This window comes from Thermobia domestica, chromosome 13 (genome assembly GCF_964235325.1).
Source record: "Thermobia domestica chromosome 13, izTheDome1.hap1.1, whole genome shotgun sequence".
Classification (NCBI taxonomy): domain Eukaryota; kingdom Metazoa; phylum Arthropoda; class Insecta; order Zygentoma; family Lepismatidae; genus Thermobia; species Thermobia domestica.
The window spans coordinates 122,221,285-122,242,579 of record NC_137466.1 but is presented as its reverse complement, the minus strand read 5'-3'; the positions used below and the strand labels follow the sequence as shown (position 1 = coordinate 122,242,579).

The window sequence follows — 21,295 nt, the reverse complement described above, 5'->3', positions numbered from 1 at the left end:
TTTTTCGTTGTTGTATTCTATTTGTAACTAATTTCCATTTTAATAGATAGTTACAAGTGTTTATTATTTATACAAGAAATTCTACAGTTTTAATTGCGTGCTTGAAATGCTTAAAACCAAGCACTGTTCTGAAGATTAGGGAAGCCTCGTGAGTGTGATGCTTTTATAAGAAACAATGAGGAAGAAAAAAATGTTGCTGGGAGTCATGAAGTGAAATTGAAATTGTGCAGCAATTAAAAAAAAAAAAAAAAAATGCGTTTAACTCATGCTAAATTTTTTCGTATTATAAAGACTATAAAATCTGGTTAACCTGACCGACTATTCTATTCCGATTGGCCTCTTAATGCGTGTAATATCTTTACTGTAATTGAACGAGCGAGACACACTATTAGTATCTTGCAGAGAAGCTAAAATTACTCGTCATATTCTCTCTGGACCAGTACCCTACGGATATCCATTGGGCTGAGAAGTTAGAATATTAAACTTAGAACTAAGTTTATTTGATAATTTAAATTTTATATATAGGCTCCGTAGAGCTTATTTATATGAGTTTAAGTAGAGATTTAATATTGTGTAAAAGTTTCAGAAAGAAAGTTCTTTTTAGCATGGCACTGGGTAAAGCTTATTATTTTTTTAAAAAAAATAATAGCAGCATGAATATGAATCGAGCTTATTTTATTACTTTATTTTCTTTATTACTTTTTTCGCAGTGGATGGAGTAGTGTTATGCCGTATTTAAATATTGATGTATTTTTCTTTTTTCAGTTTGTTAGAGTATTTAGAGCGAAGTAATATTAGTTGCACAGATGGCTGATTTTGTACAGATACCAGACGTTTACATTGTAGATGTGGACAACAATGCTGAGCCTTATTGGCAGATGATGGTACCTGCTTGATTGAGTTTGTCTTGTATACGTGCTGCAAATAGAAGCTTTAATTGATTTGTTTGCATTTATTTCGATTGCGTTTGAGATTGCCTGATTACTAATAAGACTGGGCATGAACAAGAACTAAAGTAGTATACAGCAACTATAAAATACCAATTTATGCTAAATTTTCTATTAGAATTGACTTAGAACAACTAAGTTTCCAGTAAAACCTTTAAATGACTTACAGCTTCGTCACCCACAAAACACGAAATTAAACATTTAATTTTCGGTGGTAAGTGGTGAATTTGATAGTTGGCGTGAATTTAAATTGACAACATTTTATTATAAAACGGTAAAATTGTATACTAAAATTATAGTATTTCTTGGACATGTATAATACACAGTAGTCTTTTTTAGAAGCATAGAATTCAATACACTCCTTAACTATAACCATATAATCAGTTCATTTGAAGAAATATAATGATTTTCTCTATTTCCCAGTCTTCTACCAATCGAACTTATCTTCACCTCGCCAATCATTATTCGCTCATTGGAAATAAGATTTTGTGTTGATACGAACTTGTTTCTCAACTTATAGTGTATTTTATGAACGTGGTTATTCATTATTGTAGAATACCATACACTTACATGAAATCAATAATTATATGATTGAATATCTATATTGTGCACTGAGTGATTACATGAGTAGCGGATAAAATTACGAGGTGTGGCAATTGAATAACGAGACTGTGTCATAAATGTGATGTATTGCAAAGAAAGTTACAATTGACTGTTATCCCCTTCAATATACTCCCCTCCCCTATCTATACACCGCTGCATACGTGCCTTCCATTGTTCAAAGCAATGCTGTAGATCATCAGATGTCACCCTGTTCAACAACTCTGACGTTTTTCGTTTCACCTCTTCCACAGACCGAAAATATGTTCCCTTCAATGCACTTTTCACTTTTGGGAATGGATAAAAGTCATAGGGAGCCAGGTCTGGGGAATACAGAGGATGGTCGTGCACAGGAATGCGCTTGGCTGCTACAAACTGCTTCACAGAAAGGGCATTATGGGTAGGCGCATTGTCTTGGCGGAGGATCCATGCATCGTTCTTCAACAAATCGGTCTCTTCCTTATTCTTTCCCTGAGCTTGATTAGGACTTCTTTGTAGTAGGTCTGATTCACCGTTTAACCCTGAGGCGTTCATCATCACCATCATCTTCGTTCATCATCTTCAACCTCCTCCCTACCTTATGAAAATCGTTTGTGCCATTCGAAAACTCGCGCACGTGAATAGCATTATCACCATGCACCTCATTTAACATTGTACAACATTCAGTCTTTTTTTTTTTTTTTTTAATTTCACCAGAAATTTGATGTTAATGTGCTGCTCAGCTTTACTGTTCATCATGATTCCGGTACTACTACAGAACACTGTCCTCTTCATGCAAACCTGCAAAGAAAAGAAAAGCTTTCAGAATCATGAAACAAACAGTGCTGCTCATGAAGGTTCAAGATCAACAACACATCATTAGCTACCTCCCCATCCCCACGATCCTGCGCGACAGAAGGCAGGCAGTCTCGATATTTAATTGCCACACCTCGTATACTAAATGAAATCTTTAGTTTTAACGTATAACGATTTTGCCTTACAGGTTAAAGGAGACAAAAAATTAGTGATAATAATCATATAATGAGAATGTGGAAGGTGTAATGTGCAATAGGTTGTGTGTTATTGAACTAACAACACAGATACATCCGGGAGAGGAATACGCAGTATTAATTATTATAAAAATTTCCTACACACCCAATTACAATGAATCAAGTCTAATAATAATAATAATAATAATAAGTGATTATTATTCGAAATTTATTGAGTTCAGGTTTTAATACCAGTTTCGTTTAAAGAATTACTGTGAGAATATATGTATATTCTAACAAAAACGCTTCAATATAAATTATCGATACAGCAATAACCATTCAACTACAACCGTAAATATAGCAAAGTTTTCTAAATATAAAATACTACTCCTCAATTAATACTATTATTATATATCCTTAACTGATTATAGTATTAAAATTCCATTATACTTCGATGAGTCAGTAGAACGGGTTAAGAACCAGAAATGCCTCTTGATACAAAAGACAAAAATTCACATAAATGTATTGCAAGTTTGGTTTAAAAAATAGTATGTATCAATTAAACACACACACACACACACACACACAAAAAAAAAAAAAAAAAAAAACTAGTTAAAGCAATTAGTTAAATAATATAGTATAAGAGTTCTGTATTTATGTTTCCTGTTGGATCACTTAGGGCATATAGGCCAATTAATCCGTATAATATCGACACAAATTTACAAATACAAAACCAATACCCTTGTTAATATCTTCACTTTCCACACAAAATAGTAGCACAAATTAACAACTTAGTGCTGCTTACGATTAAAAATTGCACCAGTATGACAAGTAGATTTCATGATTTGTAACCTGGTCATAGATGACGAGGACCAGAAACCATAAAAATTGATACCAGAAGGCAATACTATATTAGATTACATAGATACAGACATATTATAAGTACAACAAGTAGCAGAAGTTCATAAATCACTCTTTATATATGTACCGAAAAATATTAAAGAAAAAACAAAATGTAATGAACTGAATTTGCATTACGCCTAGGGAAGAATAATAACGTAAGGACGAAACATTATACGTCACACCCTCACCCACCACAACAAAATTTGAATTTGTTTTAATACTGTGACCCAAGATGATAATAGCAACTGTTCGATTCAGACAATCTGAATATCAGATTAGTAAAGACTACAAAGATTCACATTCCATACATTCTATTTCCCTTTAAAAAAAAAAAATCCAACTCTTAAAAAATATTCATACAAAACAATCATAGTAGGAAAGGGTATTAGTAATGGATAAGTATTAGTAATTCAAATTGCTGATCGAACACCAATGTATGCACCATAGATAATACGTAACTTAAAGTAATAAAAAATAATAAGCGTATATAAGGAATAAATATAAACGCGTATTTACCTTATAGAAAGAAACAGCTCTCACAAAAGAAATACCTTTGAATCAATTTTCCTACATACATGAATAATTACAGTCTATTACAACAAACATTAACAGAAACAAAAGCTAATATCAGTGACTTGAAAATTTCTAGATACAATATTGGATAATAATAACAGTGATGATAAATAGAAATGACGTCATAACTCCATTTATATTTCCATTTATTTGAAGAAAGGAGCTCCTAGTAAGGTATCTCGACAGAGAAAAAAGAACAAGAAAAATAGGAGGTCTTCTGAAGAAAAAAGAAACAGTATTGTGCAACAGTAAATACATACTGATATATAGGATTATTCAAAAAGTGCATCTTTTTTGTTACATCAAATTATGAACTTTATTTTTTCAAAACACACTAACAAAATTCATAAACATGTTCATCATACATTGCAGTTTCAGGTATGGTGAATGTTGTCGGGCATATGACTACCTCTACTGCACTCACTCTGTTAGTGAAATTCGCTATGGCTGCCTGACAAGTTTCCATTTGGATTTCGCCGACCACTACGACGACGCCCAGAACTTTTAATGTTCACTGTTGAACCCGTTTCAATGAACTAAGCCTGCAAACTGTTGATTTATTCGGTGCCTCATTTCGCCCTAGAACCGCGCGAAGTCACCTGACAGTTGCTTCATAATTTTCTCCGTTCTGATAAAAAGTTTTCACAATTAACACGTTGTGCTATAGTAAACTGTTCCATGGCTAGACACAGGCTAAATAAATGCGATAAATTCAGACTAAGGCGATAATTGGAATGTTTGTAGGTAGAAAAGCAATACAAACCAATGTCGGCAACCGAGAAACAAAAATTTTCCAGACGATCCAAAACCGGCGCGCTTTTTGAATAATGACTAGAATATTAAGAGAGAAAAAAAGTGTATTTGAAATAGTCATACGTTATGTTAAATTAATCGATCCGTATACTCCTCAAGTTTACATTGCTGACCGAGGTTTGCGAAATTTCTTTACTAAAGATATATGATTTTGGCGAACATCACTATCATCCCTGACATTTTGAAGCAATACAGTATTAAGGGTAAGGTATTTGATCACTTGTTATGGTCCCAACGATCTAAGTGATAAACTTTTATTAATTTTATCCACTAGAAGTGACTTAATCTGAAATTTTATGAAAACTTTAGACCCAGCATCAAATTCTGAAGGCGTTCGATTTTTGTTATATAAGAGCTTGCAACGATGCTGTGCCCTTTCCATATTTTGTACTGCCTCTTGTAACTCATTTCTATTAGGTTTTGTTGCAAACACTTTAGTAAAGCTTCCATTTAACATCCAATGGGTCGTTAACGTTATATTTTAATTCCATAGGGGAGACGTTCGTTTCTTCGTGAACAGTATTGTTAAAGGATAATTCGACCTTCGCAATAGTTTATTTCACTGATCTTACTTATTATGCACGTATATTTTGAGTGCGTCCTTGATTCCATGGATACTACGTTCTAACGAGTTAGAAGTAGCGAAGTATGGCGAGAGTCTACAATCCTGGATTCCCAGGCTGTTCAAAAAATCAACTAAAATCTGATAAGTAAACACTGATGCATTGTCGTGATCCAAACAATAAATATATATATATCTGTGTTCAGTCATTAATTTGTAAAGTTATTTTAATAACCTTAATTGTCCCAGCACCAAGAATTTGTTACGACGATCGAGTTTTCCCAATAGAAAATGCTATTCCTCAGTTATTACTATTGTTATGTATCCTTAACAAATTATTTTAAAACTATAATCTGATAAGGATATATAACAATAGTAATAACTTCGATGGGTCACTAAAATAGGTTATGAACCAGAAATGCCTCATAATACAACAGTCAAAAAATCACGTAAGTATTGTATAGCAAGTTTGCTATAAAAAAGGAATCTTTCAATTTAACGAGAGAAAAAAGAAGCTAGTTAAAACATTTAGTTAACAGATAGAGACAGAAGTACAGCAGGTTGCAAAAGTTCATAAATCAAGCTTTATATATTTACCGAAAAATATTTAAAAAAAAATAAAATGTAATAAGCTGAATTTGCATTACGCCTAGGGAAGAATAATAACATAAGGACGGAACATTAAACGTTAGAAAGGAAACGAGAATATCCTTTTTAAAAAATGACATAATGTTGTTCACGAATTTCTAACACAAGGAGTGACTGTTCTATCTTCGAGCCATCGTGGTCTCTCGTAGCGGACATATCATTGACAATGAGTAGTAGGTGATTACTAAAGAGTGGCAAAGTATGAGAAAAAAGTAGGAAAATATGGAAGTACAAAGTCTAAATTATGAAAAAATGTAAAATATACAATGAGCGTTATATACTCTAAAACAATGAGCGTTTGTCACCTTACTCTAAAACAGCGTTTCCCAATCGGTGTGCCGCGAGGAAATTGAAACAAAATTATTAATTCTATAGCAACCAAATTGCAAGACATAGGAAAAAATGTATATTTTTGTATTTCACATTACTATGAATTTCTACCATGGAAAAATTTACTGTAATTGTAATATATTATTCTACATCTATTACTGTGTAGCAGACGGTAATTCGGGTCGTACACATTTCCACGGTTAGCTGCTATGTTACGCTTCAATTGACAGTCATACTAACACCGAGAAATGGAAGCATTTGTACGGTACGCGTCATGTGAACGTTCGTAGAACACTCATTTGCACGTGAATGACAGAACAACACTTTGTTCAACAGCTGTGTTTTGACTTCGACGCATCGCAAGCTGTGTGATTGCAATGATATGCAACGGTTTTGGTTAAAACAGCAAAGTTAAAAGTACAAGACATTTGTTTGTTCGTTTGTTATTTAGTGATCTTCGTTCTTAGTGAAAGGTTGGATACAGTTTTCGAAAAAGAAAGCGTATTTTTAAAAATCTGAGTTCTATATTTTATTGCAATTGTTTTCTATTTTAAAATTAGAATAAAAAATAAGGATAATGAATTAGCACAGGGGAAGACCAGTGATCGAGCTTTCATCTCTGTGTGAAGATCAGTAATCACAGAAAAAAAATACCATAGTATTTTATATTTGCAAATAATAATAATAATATCTATGAGTGTGCCGCGAGAATTCAAGTGACACCTGTAGTGTGCCGCAAGTTAAAAAAGGTTGGGAAACGCTGCTCTAAAACAATGAACGTTTGTCACCTATTCATTAACCTTTTTAATAACATATCAAGCGTGGATTTACATCATTATTTCAATAAAAAAGCTTACAATTAACAATTGGCATTGTATATGTGTAGATAGTGTACCCTAAAAATAGAATAATAGTAAATAAAAGTAACCAAAGCAAATCACTTTTACTAAATAATAGTGTTACAGTTTCGGCAGTATATCATTACCTTCATCAGATGATGATAAGTTGTCGAAACAGTAATTCTATTGTTTATTAAAAGTGATTATGTTTTGTCAGGTTTTATTTTCATTTAAAACAACGCGGTTCCAAAGCTAGAATGAAGCTTACAGTAATATTCCAAACAATAAAACAAACACTGAACAACTGTTACCATCTCAGTTCTCCCTACTTTTGCCTTAGCGTCATACAGATCATTCTCTTATAGGATATAGTGAATTTTTTTTTATAGTTAAATAATTGGGTAGGAGGTATAAGTGTATCCTACTTTGGCATTCTCTTTCTCAGGCTTTCATAGAGTAAAGTGAGCCAAATTTGAAAGACATCTTGCCGGGAAGGAGAGGTTCATGTCACTCCCAAGTGATCGGATTTGACAAGTTATTGGTTCCGGTACTGCAGGTGGTACTTTAGCCATAATAATCTGAGGTAGGCAGGGATGGAGTTGTAGCACGAGGGTCTTTCGGCTGCGGTCATATCATAGGATTAGGTATCTTGGAAAGTCAAAACATCTACTGGCTCCAAAAGGGAGTTGTAAAATTGCCTTAAAACACTTAGTGCTAACACTGCAGATGCTGGTGGACTCCCACCAGTAGTGTAACTGAATGATGAACTTCGGTTCGTCGCTACTGATCTTATAAAAAGAAATGTCTTCTTGTACATGGGGGAAGGAAAGTGCGCTTCGTCTTGAAGGTGATACTAGGTCACTGGGTTCAACAAATACGCGACACATACATAATGTGAAGAAATATTAAGATTTTTACTGAATATGAAAATTTTGTTAAAATATTACGAAATATGAAAATTTGAAAGACGTTATTTCGATTCGACGTACCGTGAAACCCGATCCTTGTCCCCGTTGCCCTACTGGCATGTTTTAAAATAGAAATTTATATTTTTCCTGTAGTGGAGTCGTCCCTAATGTTTTTCGACTGATGATATTACTGAATGCCCACGACATCGTGACATAGTTTTTTTAATTTTTTTTTATTAATTGTATAAATTACAATAGTGTATGCTTATAAGTGTATAAAGTAATACTGAGGATTGTTGAAAAATGCAGTCTGTCTCAGAATTAGTTTTAATCAATTATGAAATGATTTATATTTTTTTTAGTTCTAAAATTTCGCAAAACACCTTATGAGACGCCGCGACACACCGGTTGAGAACCGCTGCTCTAATAATTACAAATTAAAGGAAATAAAACGACCATGTATAAAGCAGCCACCTCGAAAAGCATGGAAGCGTAAAGTTTCAAAGCGAGTAGTAGCAAAACAACAAGGCTACTAAAATGCGGTTATGCGGAAAAAATTATGTTATATATATATCTTATGTATAATGTTCCTGAGATGTCAAATCATAATGATGTTATTATATCTTTGAAAAAAGCCAATCCCCATCCAGGACCAGAAATAAAAGCTTTGGTCTGTTGAAGACATTACAGCTGAGTTATCCCTCAGCTTTCTTCATATATGTTCAAAAATTAAAAATGCCTTTAATTTGTGAATACTGGAAAATAGGTAAATATATATATATATATTTTTATTTTTGGTCTTAACCGGCATCTTGGTGGGGGTAAATTACTATAAAAAATGTTACATTTTCTAACTTATGACTGAAAGTTGATTTGTGAAGTTCCTTATCAGAGGCGGGTTTGTCTACAAAGTCTGTTTTTTTGCTTTATTTAGTCTACGAAGTCTCCTTTTGTGCTTCATTTTGTCTACAAAGTAGCTATTTTCAATGCCATTAGACGCTCCGATGCCTGCATCTTTCTTTCTATGGCGATATGAAGAATACTATTCCTTTGCTAGATGTGTCCAATCTAGTTTGCTTTCCTACAAAATATGCTGGCTAAAAGCGACCTCATTTCTCCTACCCGTACTAAAACATCTTCATTTAATTGTGGAAAGTTAAACTAAAAATTTAATTTACTCCCATTTTGTCCGCTACGCTCGTTCACTACTATAGTTATTCAGTTAGGCACAATACACAAAACATTCTTCTCTTTTAGATATTGACGCCAACTAACTTTTGTTAGGCACGATACACAAAATGTTCTTCTGTTTTAGAGATTGACGCCAACGAATTTTTGTTACTTGCTGGAGTACCGCATAGTGGCCCGGATAGCGAAATTGTAAGACTGTTTTTCTTTCTTTCTTTCTTTCTTCACAATAGACCAGTGAATCTCAAAGTGGGGTCCGCGGACTCCGGCGACCTAGCCAAGGAGGTCCGCGAGGCTTAAAATTTGAAATATGTTGTAATAAAATGAAACTCACAGCTGTTATGCAAAAAGTATTTTTAAAATTTAAAAAATTGCAGCTGTGGGCACTACGAGTGCGAAACTATAACTATTCATAATTTTCAGTGCTCAAGGATTTCATTGATTCTTCAGTTGAAAAATTCTACCCTGAAATGCACAAAGCACTTGTAGAACACTTGAAAGCATTAGCTGCAAATTTTCGAGAATATTTCCGTCCCACAACCTGGTAATGGTTGGATTGAAAATTCTTTCACTAATGTAGAAATCCATGACATATAAGGTATGAATCTCTCTAACACATATAGAACAAGGATAGCTATTGGAACTATTCTGCGATACTTCATGGAAAAACGATTCAAAGAAAATTAACTTTGTAACTTTCGGTTGCGTGTGTGCCGTGAGTATGAAGAGTTGTCTAAAAAGAGATTGCAACATTTGATGCCTTTCCCTATCACTTACTTATGCGAGCAGGCCTTTTCTATTCTTTGCAGTAGAAAGGCATTAGAACTTTAAAGCGAAATCGTCTTAATGTGGAATCGGACCTAAGATTGATTATAACAAAACTTATTCCAGATTTCAATGCAATTATGGAAAATACAAAGAATTCCATTCCTCACATTAGTGACCCCACATTTGAGAACATTGTTTATCAACTGGATTTCCTTAAAAAGAAAAAAAGATGTTGATTATCAGTCTTAAAAGTTACTGTATTTTCAATTAAAGTTTCGTTCACTGGGAAACAATCATGTATCTTTAGAATAAATTACTTAATTTCTTTTTCTTGTCAGTGGTATTTCTAATTATTATATTTTTTAATACTATGTGAAATTTCAGATAGCACTGCAAGGTGGTCCGCAGATCACTTTTCGAATGAACAGGAGGTCCACGTTATCGGAAAGTTTGAGAACCACTGCAATAGACTAAAGCAGTTACATTTATTATATAATTATAATGTTAGTCGCTTACAGTAAGTTTAAAGACTTTCTAATTACATTAAGTTTTAAACGGATTTGATGATGGATGTTCATTCTTCCATACATGCTTATCAGTTTGACCATTAAGCAATAATAAAAGGTATATGTCATAAATAAACTTTTTTCACTACTTCTCCTTTGAACCTACATCTCTTTTTATCATGACTGACCCAAATTGCTGTCAAGATCCAACTGCAATATAAAGCTTATATTGGTTGTTGGTCACTCGTTGTTTGATAGAAGTTTTAAAATTCTGGTTTCCGTGTGGTCTGATTAATACATTTCGCATTTCTACATCACATTTACAGTCACTAACTAACCTCTCCTTTTGATAGATTCGTGGCTTTCATTAATTTCTGTAATTACGTTTCTCGAGTTTCTTATTCTTGCACGTGATGATAAGGTCACAATTGCATCTTTGTCACTTTCAGCCCACAAATTCTTCGTTGTGGCATTATTTTTCTGAGATTTTGTACATAATAGTTTTTCTGAGATTTTTTAATTTTTCGTCTATGATTTTTGTCAGTCATTTCTTCAAATTATTTTGGCTGATGTCTGTCTGCCAGAAGAAATGAATGAAAAGTCTGTAACTGGTAAGTCTATTTTTTCCTGTAACCAGTTTGAATAGTTACGAACAAATATACTTCCAGTGCTTTAATTACTTGTTCCAACGCTTATAATACGGAAATAAAGACACACTCTCAGCATACTATGTAAATATTTGTTGCCGGTACAATGGCTATTTATGGTTTAATCGAAATTTGCTCTTCATGTATTTCACATGTTTTTCTTGTTGTATACAAGTTCCTTGTTTTCTTTAATTGTATCCTGAAGTTCTTTGTGAAACACATGCAAATTCATTTTCGTTCTCCTCACTACACAGTGAACAGAAACAAGCGGAAAAAGGACTTGCTTTGCACAAACTGAAGACTCGAGAATAGGTTGTTCACATGTTATAGATAAGAAGTCTCTTTGTTTCAAGGTGATCAAACATTAATGTGCAGAAATGTCTATCGCTTGTGTATGTTGATACGTGGGTACAGAGATATATTTTCGATGACAATTAGAGCTGATTCTGACAACGAAACGCTTAGTTAGGTGTTCTTAAAGTCTGCTGTTTACAATATACAAATTTGGTGATATCCATTTTTATATATTTTTTTTTTCGTAGCTTACAAATATTTTGTATTTTTCATAAAATTGTTGCGCTACATACACTATTTATTATCAGAGGCTTAGACTAAGTAAAAACTGCTAATTATAATTCTATTACGAGCTCCTCCGTGGCTAAGCGGTTAGCGTACGCGCCTTTGGCGCGGGAAACCCGGGTTCGATTCCCGGCGAGAGCTCATCTGGCTCGGATTCTACGTTAATCAGTAGGTCCACGTTTCATATAGCCTCGCTGCTGAAAAGGGACGTTAAAGTCAAAATCAACTCAACTCAACTCATAATTCTATTACGTACAGCATATCTAAACACACTCTCAAATGAACTGTTATGCGTACTGTTTACATGGGAAAAAGCAGCTGAACCGATTGAAATGTATTGTTGGTTATCAGTAGTTGAACTGGATTTTAACGTTATTTTGAGGTGAAAACGAGGTTAATAATTTATGATAGAAATTGAGTAGGGATGGCCAAATCCGGATATTTTTGGATCCGGATATCCAGACACTGGATCCGGATCCAAAAATATCCGGATTTGGCCATCCCTAAGAGTATCTCACGAGTCCTTCAAGCTAGAAACATGAAAATGTATACCTAGATATAAACGTGTGGGATTCGTGAGAATACCTACCAAGCTAGGAACATGAAACCTATATAGTAGATAGATATAAACTTGTAGGTGTAAACTCGTTAAAAATAAGTGGACATGTGTCCCAGCATTTTTCAAATCTCCCGTTTTAAAGGAAGGGGTTTGTTTTCTGTATTTTTTCGCCACACTGAAAACAACATTATCAGGTTTGGGATCACATCGTTGGAAAACTGCTGAATAGTTTGAAATGATTTGTGCTAAGTTTTTATCATGTCAATTTGAATCAAAGATATACGGGGAGAGTGCGAGGAATCAGGATTTGAGCCAAAAATAGGTTTTATTTCTATAAATAGACTTTCTTTCAAGTGCATATCCTAAGGGGGAAAAGAAAATTCAAATATTTTTTGCAAACCTATTCTTCTCGTACGAAAAACTGGCATTTCAGCTATTGTCGTCAAAAAGTACCATCTTAAATACCAAAGAAAAAGAGAAACTAGCGATATATGATTTGTGGTAAACAGCAATATTAAATGGGCTCGCTAAATGAAGGTATGGTGTGGTAGAAAAAATATCGACAAATGAAATATCAGGAACGAAGTGAATTTTTTGTAGTGGAACGATAGACAAAAACCTAAATAACATGAAAGAGTGCACGTGGAGAAATACACTGCGGTTTGTTTCATGCTTCTACTGCAGATAGTAACTGACATCGGATGGTTGTAAACAGAAAGAGAACCCATTTGACTGCCGGTACTGCAGTACGTATCAGCTGTCCATGTGAAGAGGCGAAGAAACACGAACGTACGACATTCGAGAAGGAAGAAGAAAACATGAGATTGTCAGCACCATTAATTTGACAGTGTACAGAAAACGTAATTACAGTGAGCATAACAATATGTCGAAAAACCATAGAGACTGACATGTGCAATGATCGTAAACCTACTCTGTCAGAATGTATGTTCAAAATGGTGACCGTTTGTTGTGATACAGGCATCGAGGCGCACACGCAAACCTTGTTGCTTTGAATGTAGTATCGCATGTCGAATAGCCCTATAGGGTGCAGTAATGCATTGTTGCATATTATCTGGTCTTGTTAGCACATCCCAATAGACAAAGTCTTTCAGTTTCCCCTAGAGAAAAAAAATTAGGATGCCGGTATAAATCTAAAAAAACAAGCCTGTCATTTGACAGGTTCCCTCCTATCCACCGATGGGGAACATTATTCGAACATGCTGTAGTGCGTCGTGCACTATGATGTAACATACCTTGTTTGTTACAGACAAGTTAATAGGCTCAATGTGAATTTTGGATTGTATTACTCATAGTAGTATCGTATTTTTATAATAGTGCAATTTAAAGTATCCTTATGTTTATTATTCTTTCGCAACCATTGCGTTGTTATGCAGATTTTGTTGTGTTTGGACGGTGGTTTTCTTGGTAAACTGCTCTTGAGTCTGTTTTGTCAATGTTCTTCTTCTTTTGAGTCGCACAGAGTAGGAGAATATACAGGCATAGGAGCATTACGGAATGAGGCCAGTCTTTAACGTTGATTTATAGTTCGAATTAAGGTTGTAGTATTATTTCTTTTCTATATATTTTGTTCATTAATGTTTGTATTTAGTGTAAATTATCTTTATTTCATTTAACAAAGCGTTGGTAAAGAATTCACCGAAATTTCCGACAGAGAGAATGAGAGAGAAGCGACGCGGTGAAATGACTGTTTTTATATATATTGTGTACTTCACCCACGCCGAAAACTTGTGTTTTGTGCTTTCTTTCTTTGGTGCAATATATATATATATATATATATATATATATATCTGAAGCATGGAAGGTTATTCCGTCGTTCTATTTTGTATAACAAGATTCTCAAAGGAGTCAAGCTACCGGAGAGAATATTATTCTTCTTGAGTTGTGGTTAAAAGGCAAATAATTCTAATGTAAAGAGGGGAGGCCAGCTAAGCACATGGTGATTCCTTTGTCTGCCCTCGGAGTTATGCAGTGATAATGACATTTTCCTTTCTCTTGTAGCTGCATTCCAGGTAATGTGACTAACTTTAAGTCTATCTACGTTGATTGTTCTGCATTGGAACATCGAAGTGAAGTGAATTTAACCTTTCTTTATTGGAAATTTTGAATCTCGAAACTAGAACCGTGGGAAGTTAATGGATGTATATTTAGTTCAGTTAAGATATTACGGAACCAGATCGTACTAAATGAAACTATTATTTCTTCTTGAGAGCTATAGTGGTTTATTTAAAGTTGAGATAACGAAATTGAAGCACTGGTGTTCTCCAGATGTACAAAATAATATTCGTGGGTATTAAAATGTATAGTTTACGATTGTATCTTACACACGACACGATGTCCGAGTTAAGAGTTCCTATGGGAGGAACCTTCTCCCAAAGGGGCCCGGCCCGTGCACGGCCTCGAATAGTCTTAGCCAGCCCTCTCATCATGTAAATCATACGTTGTGTTAATCTCTCTCTCTCTCTCTCTGCTGTGATGTCTATTAAGTCTTGTGTTAAAACGCATTATCCGTTTATTAGTGCCTTATCTACCGTTAAAGCTCCAGTTTAAGCAAAGTCTCGTCTGTCATAAATTAATGGTGTTTACCAGTGCTCCTCGCTATTTGTTATAGGTCCAACGGCTATATTGGTAAGGTTGCCACATGACAGAGGTTGTTTTAAATAGTGTCTACATGTCTTCAGAAGTTTTGTCCGCCTTCGGGTTATTCTATGTTAAGGTAAATAAGCTTAACGTTGCTCCTCTCGCTGAGTTTGTTGATATTACAAAGCTACGTTAAGTCCACTCGCTATCTGTCAGTTAACTGTCTGTCTCTCTCTCTCTATATATATATATTTCTCGTCCATTCGTCCAACGTTTATCTGGTTAATACATAAATATCTTGTTTACTAAGTGTACTACATACCATATGGTTCATTGTCTAATAAATTCAGATTGTCCACCTGTTGTCTACTATTTATACTGTCCGTCTAATTTGTCCGCCCGTAAGGGAACATTATTATTAAACATTCAAGTCACTAGTTGCTGTGTCGGCCCAGGGAATATTCGGCTGTACACGTTATTATCTAAGCTACTACGGCATATTGCGCTGCGTGAAGTGTGTGAACAGGAGTTCGATCCTGCTGAAGTGGTGATTGGGATTTCAGGCGTATAATATTTGACTTTGTTAATATTATGACATTAAAGTTAGTAGTAAAGTGCGCCCATGGTTGGAGCTGCCGAACGGAGATGTTCAGTAAATATTTCCTCCGTTCCTTCGTCGGTTGTGGTCTTCGGCACCTGAACTGAACCGGAAGCGGTGGCACTTCTTTCAGCTGGCGATCGCTCAGGCGAGAATCACTCTGTTCTTGTTATTGTGCCGTACATATGATGAGTGATGTGAAATTCCTAAACGTTTATTAAACTTTCTGTGACTAAAATACAAGTGTTTCTCTTAATTGGTGTGACGAAGTGACAAGTAACTGTGTCTAACTCTTACAGTACAATTTACTTCAAGCTATTGGGTTACTGACAGTTTTGTTATGAAAGCTGAACAATGGAAATCTGATAATGGCTTATATTGTAAACGACTTTGATACGAGGCTGACAGACAGAATTCTAATTTTATTCTCTTGATTTTTTAATGTCCATAGGTTATAGTATACGTGCCAAGGCACCTTACGCTGATTGTAATGTTTTGGTTAACTACAACGACATTAAGAATTGAAGTATTGTTAATAAACCATATTTAGAAATGATTTTTTTCCCTTCAAAGTGCTTAAGACAAATCAAGGTAAATATAAATATATACACATTTAAAGTAAAGCTTTATTAAAAGGGATTAATTAACTGGAGCTAGTACTCTTTCCTCTAATCTGCATCCGCCGGAGGTAAGTTTCTGGTTCTTCATTTTTTTTCCGTTTTCTTTTATTTTCCGTTGCGCGAAGAATTCCCTTCTCGGTTCCTTTCGAGGTTGCTAGGACGTCGAATCAGGGATCAAGAAGGTGAGTTCAAGGGAGGCGGTCGTTACGTATTGGCAATAGTCTTCCCTTGAACTAGGCTTTAGATTGTAGTAGTGGTTACAATGAGCTGGGTACTTGTCATGTTGATACTACATTTCCCTCTTTGTCTGAAGTGGTATGTTGTAAGTTCATTTTCTACGAATTGTATGTATCGGTCGGTATTAGTGTCTCGTGTATGTAAAAAGGCCCAAGGAGATGTTCATCCACTAGCCACACCAGATGTTAACACACTATGGGCGTTGGGATTCCACTTGGTGAAGCCAAAGTGTATTTGTTACAGACGAGTAGTGCATGTTAACGTTTCCATGATTGGTAAAGGTCGCATCTTCGATGAATAGGATACGCGACAAATCTAGAGTATCGTGTTGTAACACCCTTATGCAAAACCGAACACAGTTCAAAAAATAATTCCCATGTAGTTCTTGATGGATGGAGATACAAGATGGATGAAACTTATGTGTATGCAGAATGCGTAATACACTTCACTGACTCATACCACCATGCTTGGCAATATCACTGGAGCTAATGTGTGGATTTACAGCAACAGCCGCTAGGATATTTGTTCCACACCTCAGGTGCAGTTGGTTTGTTCAGTACACGATGCCCCGTTACACCTCTAGTGCCCCTTAATTTTACAAAGAGCTTACCAGAAAGACGTTGCGATGGCTGCCGTCTGTGTCACATATCTCTCTGCGTACAAACAGTAAGGTTCTGAGGCATCGTGTTCACTTTTGCCACTTCCTTCTATGAACTAGCATGATCGCATGGCTCGGCAATCACAACTTGCTCCACATCAAGGACTGCTCCGTCAGACATCTCAGACGGCATACGTACCGCAAAACTGGCGGCCAAAGGGGTCACTTGTCTTTCTGTTTACAGCCATTTCCATGGTCATATCTCCGTTACTATGTGCAGTAGAAGGATGAGACAAACGGCGTTGTATTTCTCCACGTGTGCCTTTTATGTTATTCATGTTCTTGTCTATCGTTTCATTACAAAACATTCACTTCGTTCTTGATGTCCCATTTATCGATATTTTTCGTACCATATTATTCCTCCGTTTGACGAGGCCGTTTTGGTATTGCTGTCTACCACAAACAGTATATCGGTAGCGTTTCTCGTTTATTCGGTAGGGTAGAAGGGAGAAATTGGAAGGTATGTTTTTTTCAACCTTTTTTTCCTCACAGGTTATAGATGTTTTTCTAGTTTTTAAGAACTGATTGTATGTTGCATGTTCTTGTGCACCTACTGTGGTAGTGATAAACTTTCGGCATCTGTACGTTTGATGCTGCAACATCTTTATTGTTGTTGGTCTGATTTCCACCCAAATACTCCCAAACGGTTAAAACCATTGTCGGTGCACATAAACCCATGAGGGTGATTGGGTGTAAATGAAGAAAGCTTAAGCTTTCATTTGATGTATATAACTTGTATTCCACTTAAAAACTAATAGTTTTATGTGGCCTAGAAAAAATATACCTTTGTTTACGCAGAATAAGAAGTAACTTATTTCTAAATGTCAAAGAGATTTGAATGCCTTTTCAAGCCTTCCAGTTATTATTTATAACATAATATATTGTCCTGTGAATATAATCCAAAATGCATCACATACGAAAAAAGATATAAGCCGTCAAAACTTTGGCCGAAAACATAAAAATAAAATAAAATAAACCCAAGATAACAGGTCCTGTTATTCAAACAAACATAGGAGAAGGTAATAAGACTAACACTAAATAATTATAAACTATTACAATAGAACATGTGTTGGAACTCTGGATTGATAAACAGGGCTTATTTACAGCATCAGCACTATTGGCATACGCATCGGTCATTGGAGGCCTAAGTTGAATAAAATAGCTTAATAAGCACAATGCACTATGACGCAGAAGTGTACACCACAAAAGACAAAGATAACACAGCATTTAAATGAATTCTAACCACAAACAAACAAACAAAAAAATCACTTAATGCTTTCTGCCCCTGGGGGTAATTGGGAGGTACAAATGTTAACAAAATTTTAACTGCTTCACAGTGAGGATTCAAGATTGCTGCTCTTCACGGCAACATCCTTATGATGTTTTTAAGAAGCAGTAAAAAATCTGCCTTAAAACATTAACAGATACACGGTTTATTGTGACTCAAACCAAAACCCACACAAACCTGAAACTCGGTTTCAAGTATGTCATTTCTCAATCAAATTAGTTTTTTTTTTTCTTTTTTGGTCATTATTACACCGTCTCAAAATTCGTCAAAGCTTTTTTCTTATCAACATCTACCCACCCAATATTTGGGTGTAATTAAATTCCATAAGGTGATACTTTCAGATGCATCACGCTCATATATAACAAATGAATGTATCGATGTTTCTTCGCGAACTTCTCGTAGATCGCTACACCGGTTTTGATGATTGGTGGTACATGAGTGGACTATGGCCCATCTTAACGTTTTAGATATGTTACTTTACTAAAATTTGCATCCTAAAGGGGGCAAGGGGTTCAAAATTTGAGAAATTCAGTTTTTCGCGATCCTGTCGATTTAGGTAAATAAGACTTAGTATACGAATTCTTCATATAACATAAACTGATCCCAGCGTTTTTGAAAATCCCTGTTTTAAGGATGGCAAGGAGGCATCTATCTATGTCTATAGATAAAAACTATATGTAACTATGTTTGTTCTCAAGTTCATCCTAGACCGGTGCACTGATTTTGATGACTTTTGTTGCATGAGTGGACAGTGAACTAACTGTGTGTATGTCATGATACTTTGATTAAAGTACCTATCCTGAGGGAAGGAGCAGAGGTGTCAAAATTTATACATAAATTTGATTTTTTCAGACCCTCCATAGGATACAAATTTGAATACTGATGAGAGGTTGGGATACCCAATATTTTTCTTCTTTTTAGTCGAAAAATAGAAGTAGCAATCATTAACATGGTTTCTAGGCTCAGGCCAGATCATGGGTATGCTTAAATACCCACTATGATTACTTTTCAGTGGTATAGCATTTAATCCAGCTTACACTGTCTCTGTACCAAAACCAAAATGACACTAATGACTTCAATATGTCATTAATTTCTACCTAAAATCATTGGAAAGTGTAGTTCACTAATGGTTGAGGTTTTTGCAATTTATCTGCACAATTTGTTTTCAATTCATGAATGAACATGTTATTAATTAACGTGTGAATATTCTGCCTGAAGTCAGGTACTATTCCATTTATTTAACGCACATAGGGAATTAATAATCTAGATATATAGAATAGTGGTTTTCAACCTGAATTACGCAAAGCCATCTTTATTGAAATTCAGTATAAATTTGGGAGAAAGTTTAACTAAAAGTGTATATGGATACGGTAGCAAAAATTATCATTAATGTAGAGCTAGGGCCGGTGTACTGTATATGATTCACATGTCATTACTAGTTACTATTTGTTTAGAAAAATTACTTTCCATCTCGGAAGCATATCGCTGATAAAATAGGAATATTTCTCTGACAGTTTGTGTATTACCCAATTATTGTAGCAAGGAGTATAAGTTTCATCGAATTCCCTTCTGTTGTTTCTCTGGTCGAGGGTCGTAAGTTAGACACAATTTGTGCCTTAATTAGATCGTCATCGACTGTTGAAGGACGACCGACACAAGTCTCTTTTTTGAATTTGGGAAACTATTCCGCATCATTGATTCACCTGTATCATTGTCTCCATACACTTCACAAATAGCATGCTCGTCTTTGGAACGTTTTCACCCTTTTTGTGAAGGTAACTTGAGTTGAAAATTCAGTTTTTGTCACACATAACTAATACACTACACAATAACACAACCTGAATTTCCAGTTATTAAACTTTGCTGACATATGGCGCCAAATATGGAAGGCTGAGTCATATGTATGTGTCGAAACTTAAACTCGAAATTACCTTACGAAATGCGACGGTACCACCATCTGTAGACCTCAATGTGATCGCCGTGTTTCTTAAAAACCCTGCGGTGCAACTTCCATTGTAGAAGGCTACAACGAAGAACAGGAAGAGAAATTTTTTACCAGTCCTTTTCAAGGCTTTCCAGAGGTACCAGAGAGTGGTGACCAATGCGAAGGAAATGCTTTTTTGTGGAGACCGAATCCGCAAAAATCCATAGGACTGCCATTTAATAACTTCACCGATAGTTCTTAAATGACGGTGGTTCTCCATTCGTTGCAGAAGTCTCTGCATAGAATGAGATGCATGTGATAGGGATTTGTTCTGGTCAAACGGAATTGTTTTATGGCATTTTAATATAGATGAGACAGATTTATAAAAATAGTTGTCAGTGTCAGGATGTGTTGCTGGTAGTATAGAGTTGATTTTACAGTTTTTAGCTATTTGACGAGTAATGACTCTTCCATTATAGCAACATTCCTGATAACCATCTTCGAGATAGTTGCCGTGTACTGACATTAATTCTGGATGAGATTTTTAATCACAGTTCTCTGGGACACGTGTAGTCATGTGTATATATATAATGGGGGAAATGAGTCACGGAGAGCCATTCGACGTAATTTCTGAGGCATGTAGAATTGCTACGCTGCACAGTGTCATTTTACACCCCTTGGTGGATGAACCGCAGGAATCTCATATTACTTATGCTCTTAATAGTAGTCGATTCAGTAGTACATCCATTTTATGGACTTTACGAGTAGACACAGAAAATTTTGCGACAAAAGTGATGCAGAGTATAGGCTTACCCTTGCTGAAACCTATTCACTTTGGGAGCCATGATACACACACCATATGCGTACAATAGCGAAAAATACCAGTACTACAAGCTTGTAACTATGTGCTGGCCCTTGAATAATACATGTGCTGACATAGTATCGGTACAATCGATACTATGCGCATTGATACGGGTTTGAAAATTGGACAAACGAGGGTCATCTAGAAAATAAAGACTGTTACACAAAATTAA

The 21,295-nt window shown here is 35.3% G+C and overlaps 1 protein-coding gene across 18 annotated transcripts in view; it reads left to right on the top strand.

Annotated features, from left to right (window-relative positions):
- l(1)G0196 (inositol hexakisphosphate and diphosphoinositol-pentakisphosphate kinase) overlaps positions 1-21,295 on the top strand; it is a 331,048-nt gene that overhangs the window by 12,440 nt on the left and 297,313 nt on the right. Inside the window, exon 3 of one of the 18 annotated variants that reach the window (XM_081736362.1) lies at positions 766-884. The exons of the other annotated variants lie outside the window; for them this stretch is intronic. Within the exon in view, the coding sequence (XP_081592488.1) occupies positions 807-884 (78 nt within the window). The 5' untranslated portion in view covers positions 766-806. The remainder of the gene's footprint in view (positions 1-765; positions 885-21,295) is intronic. 18 annotated transcript variants of the gene reach the window in all.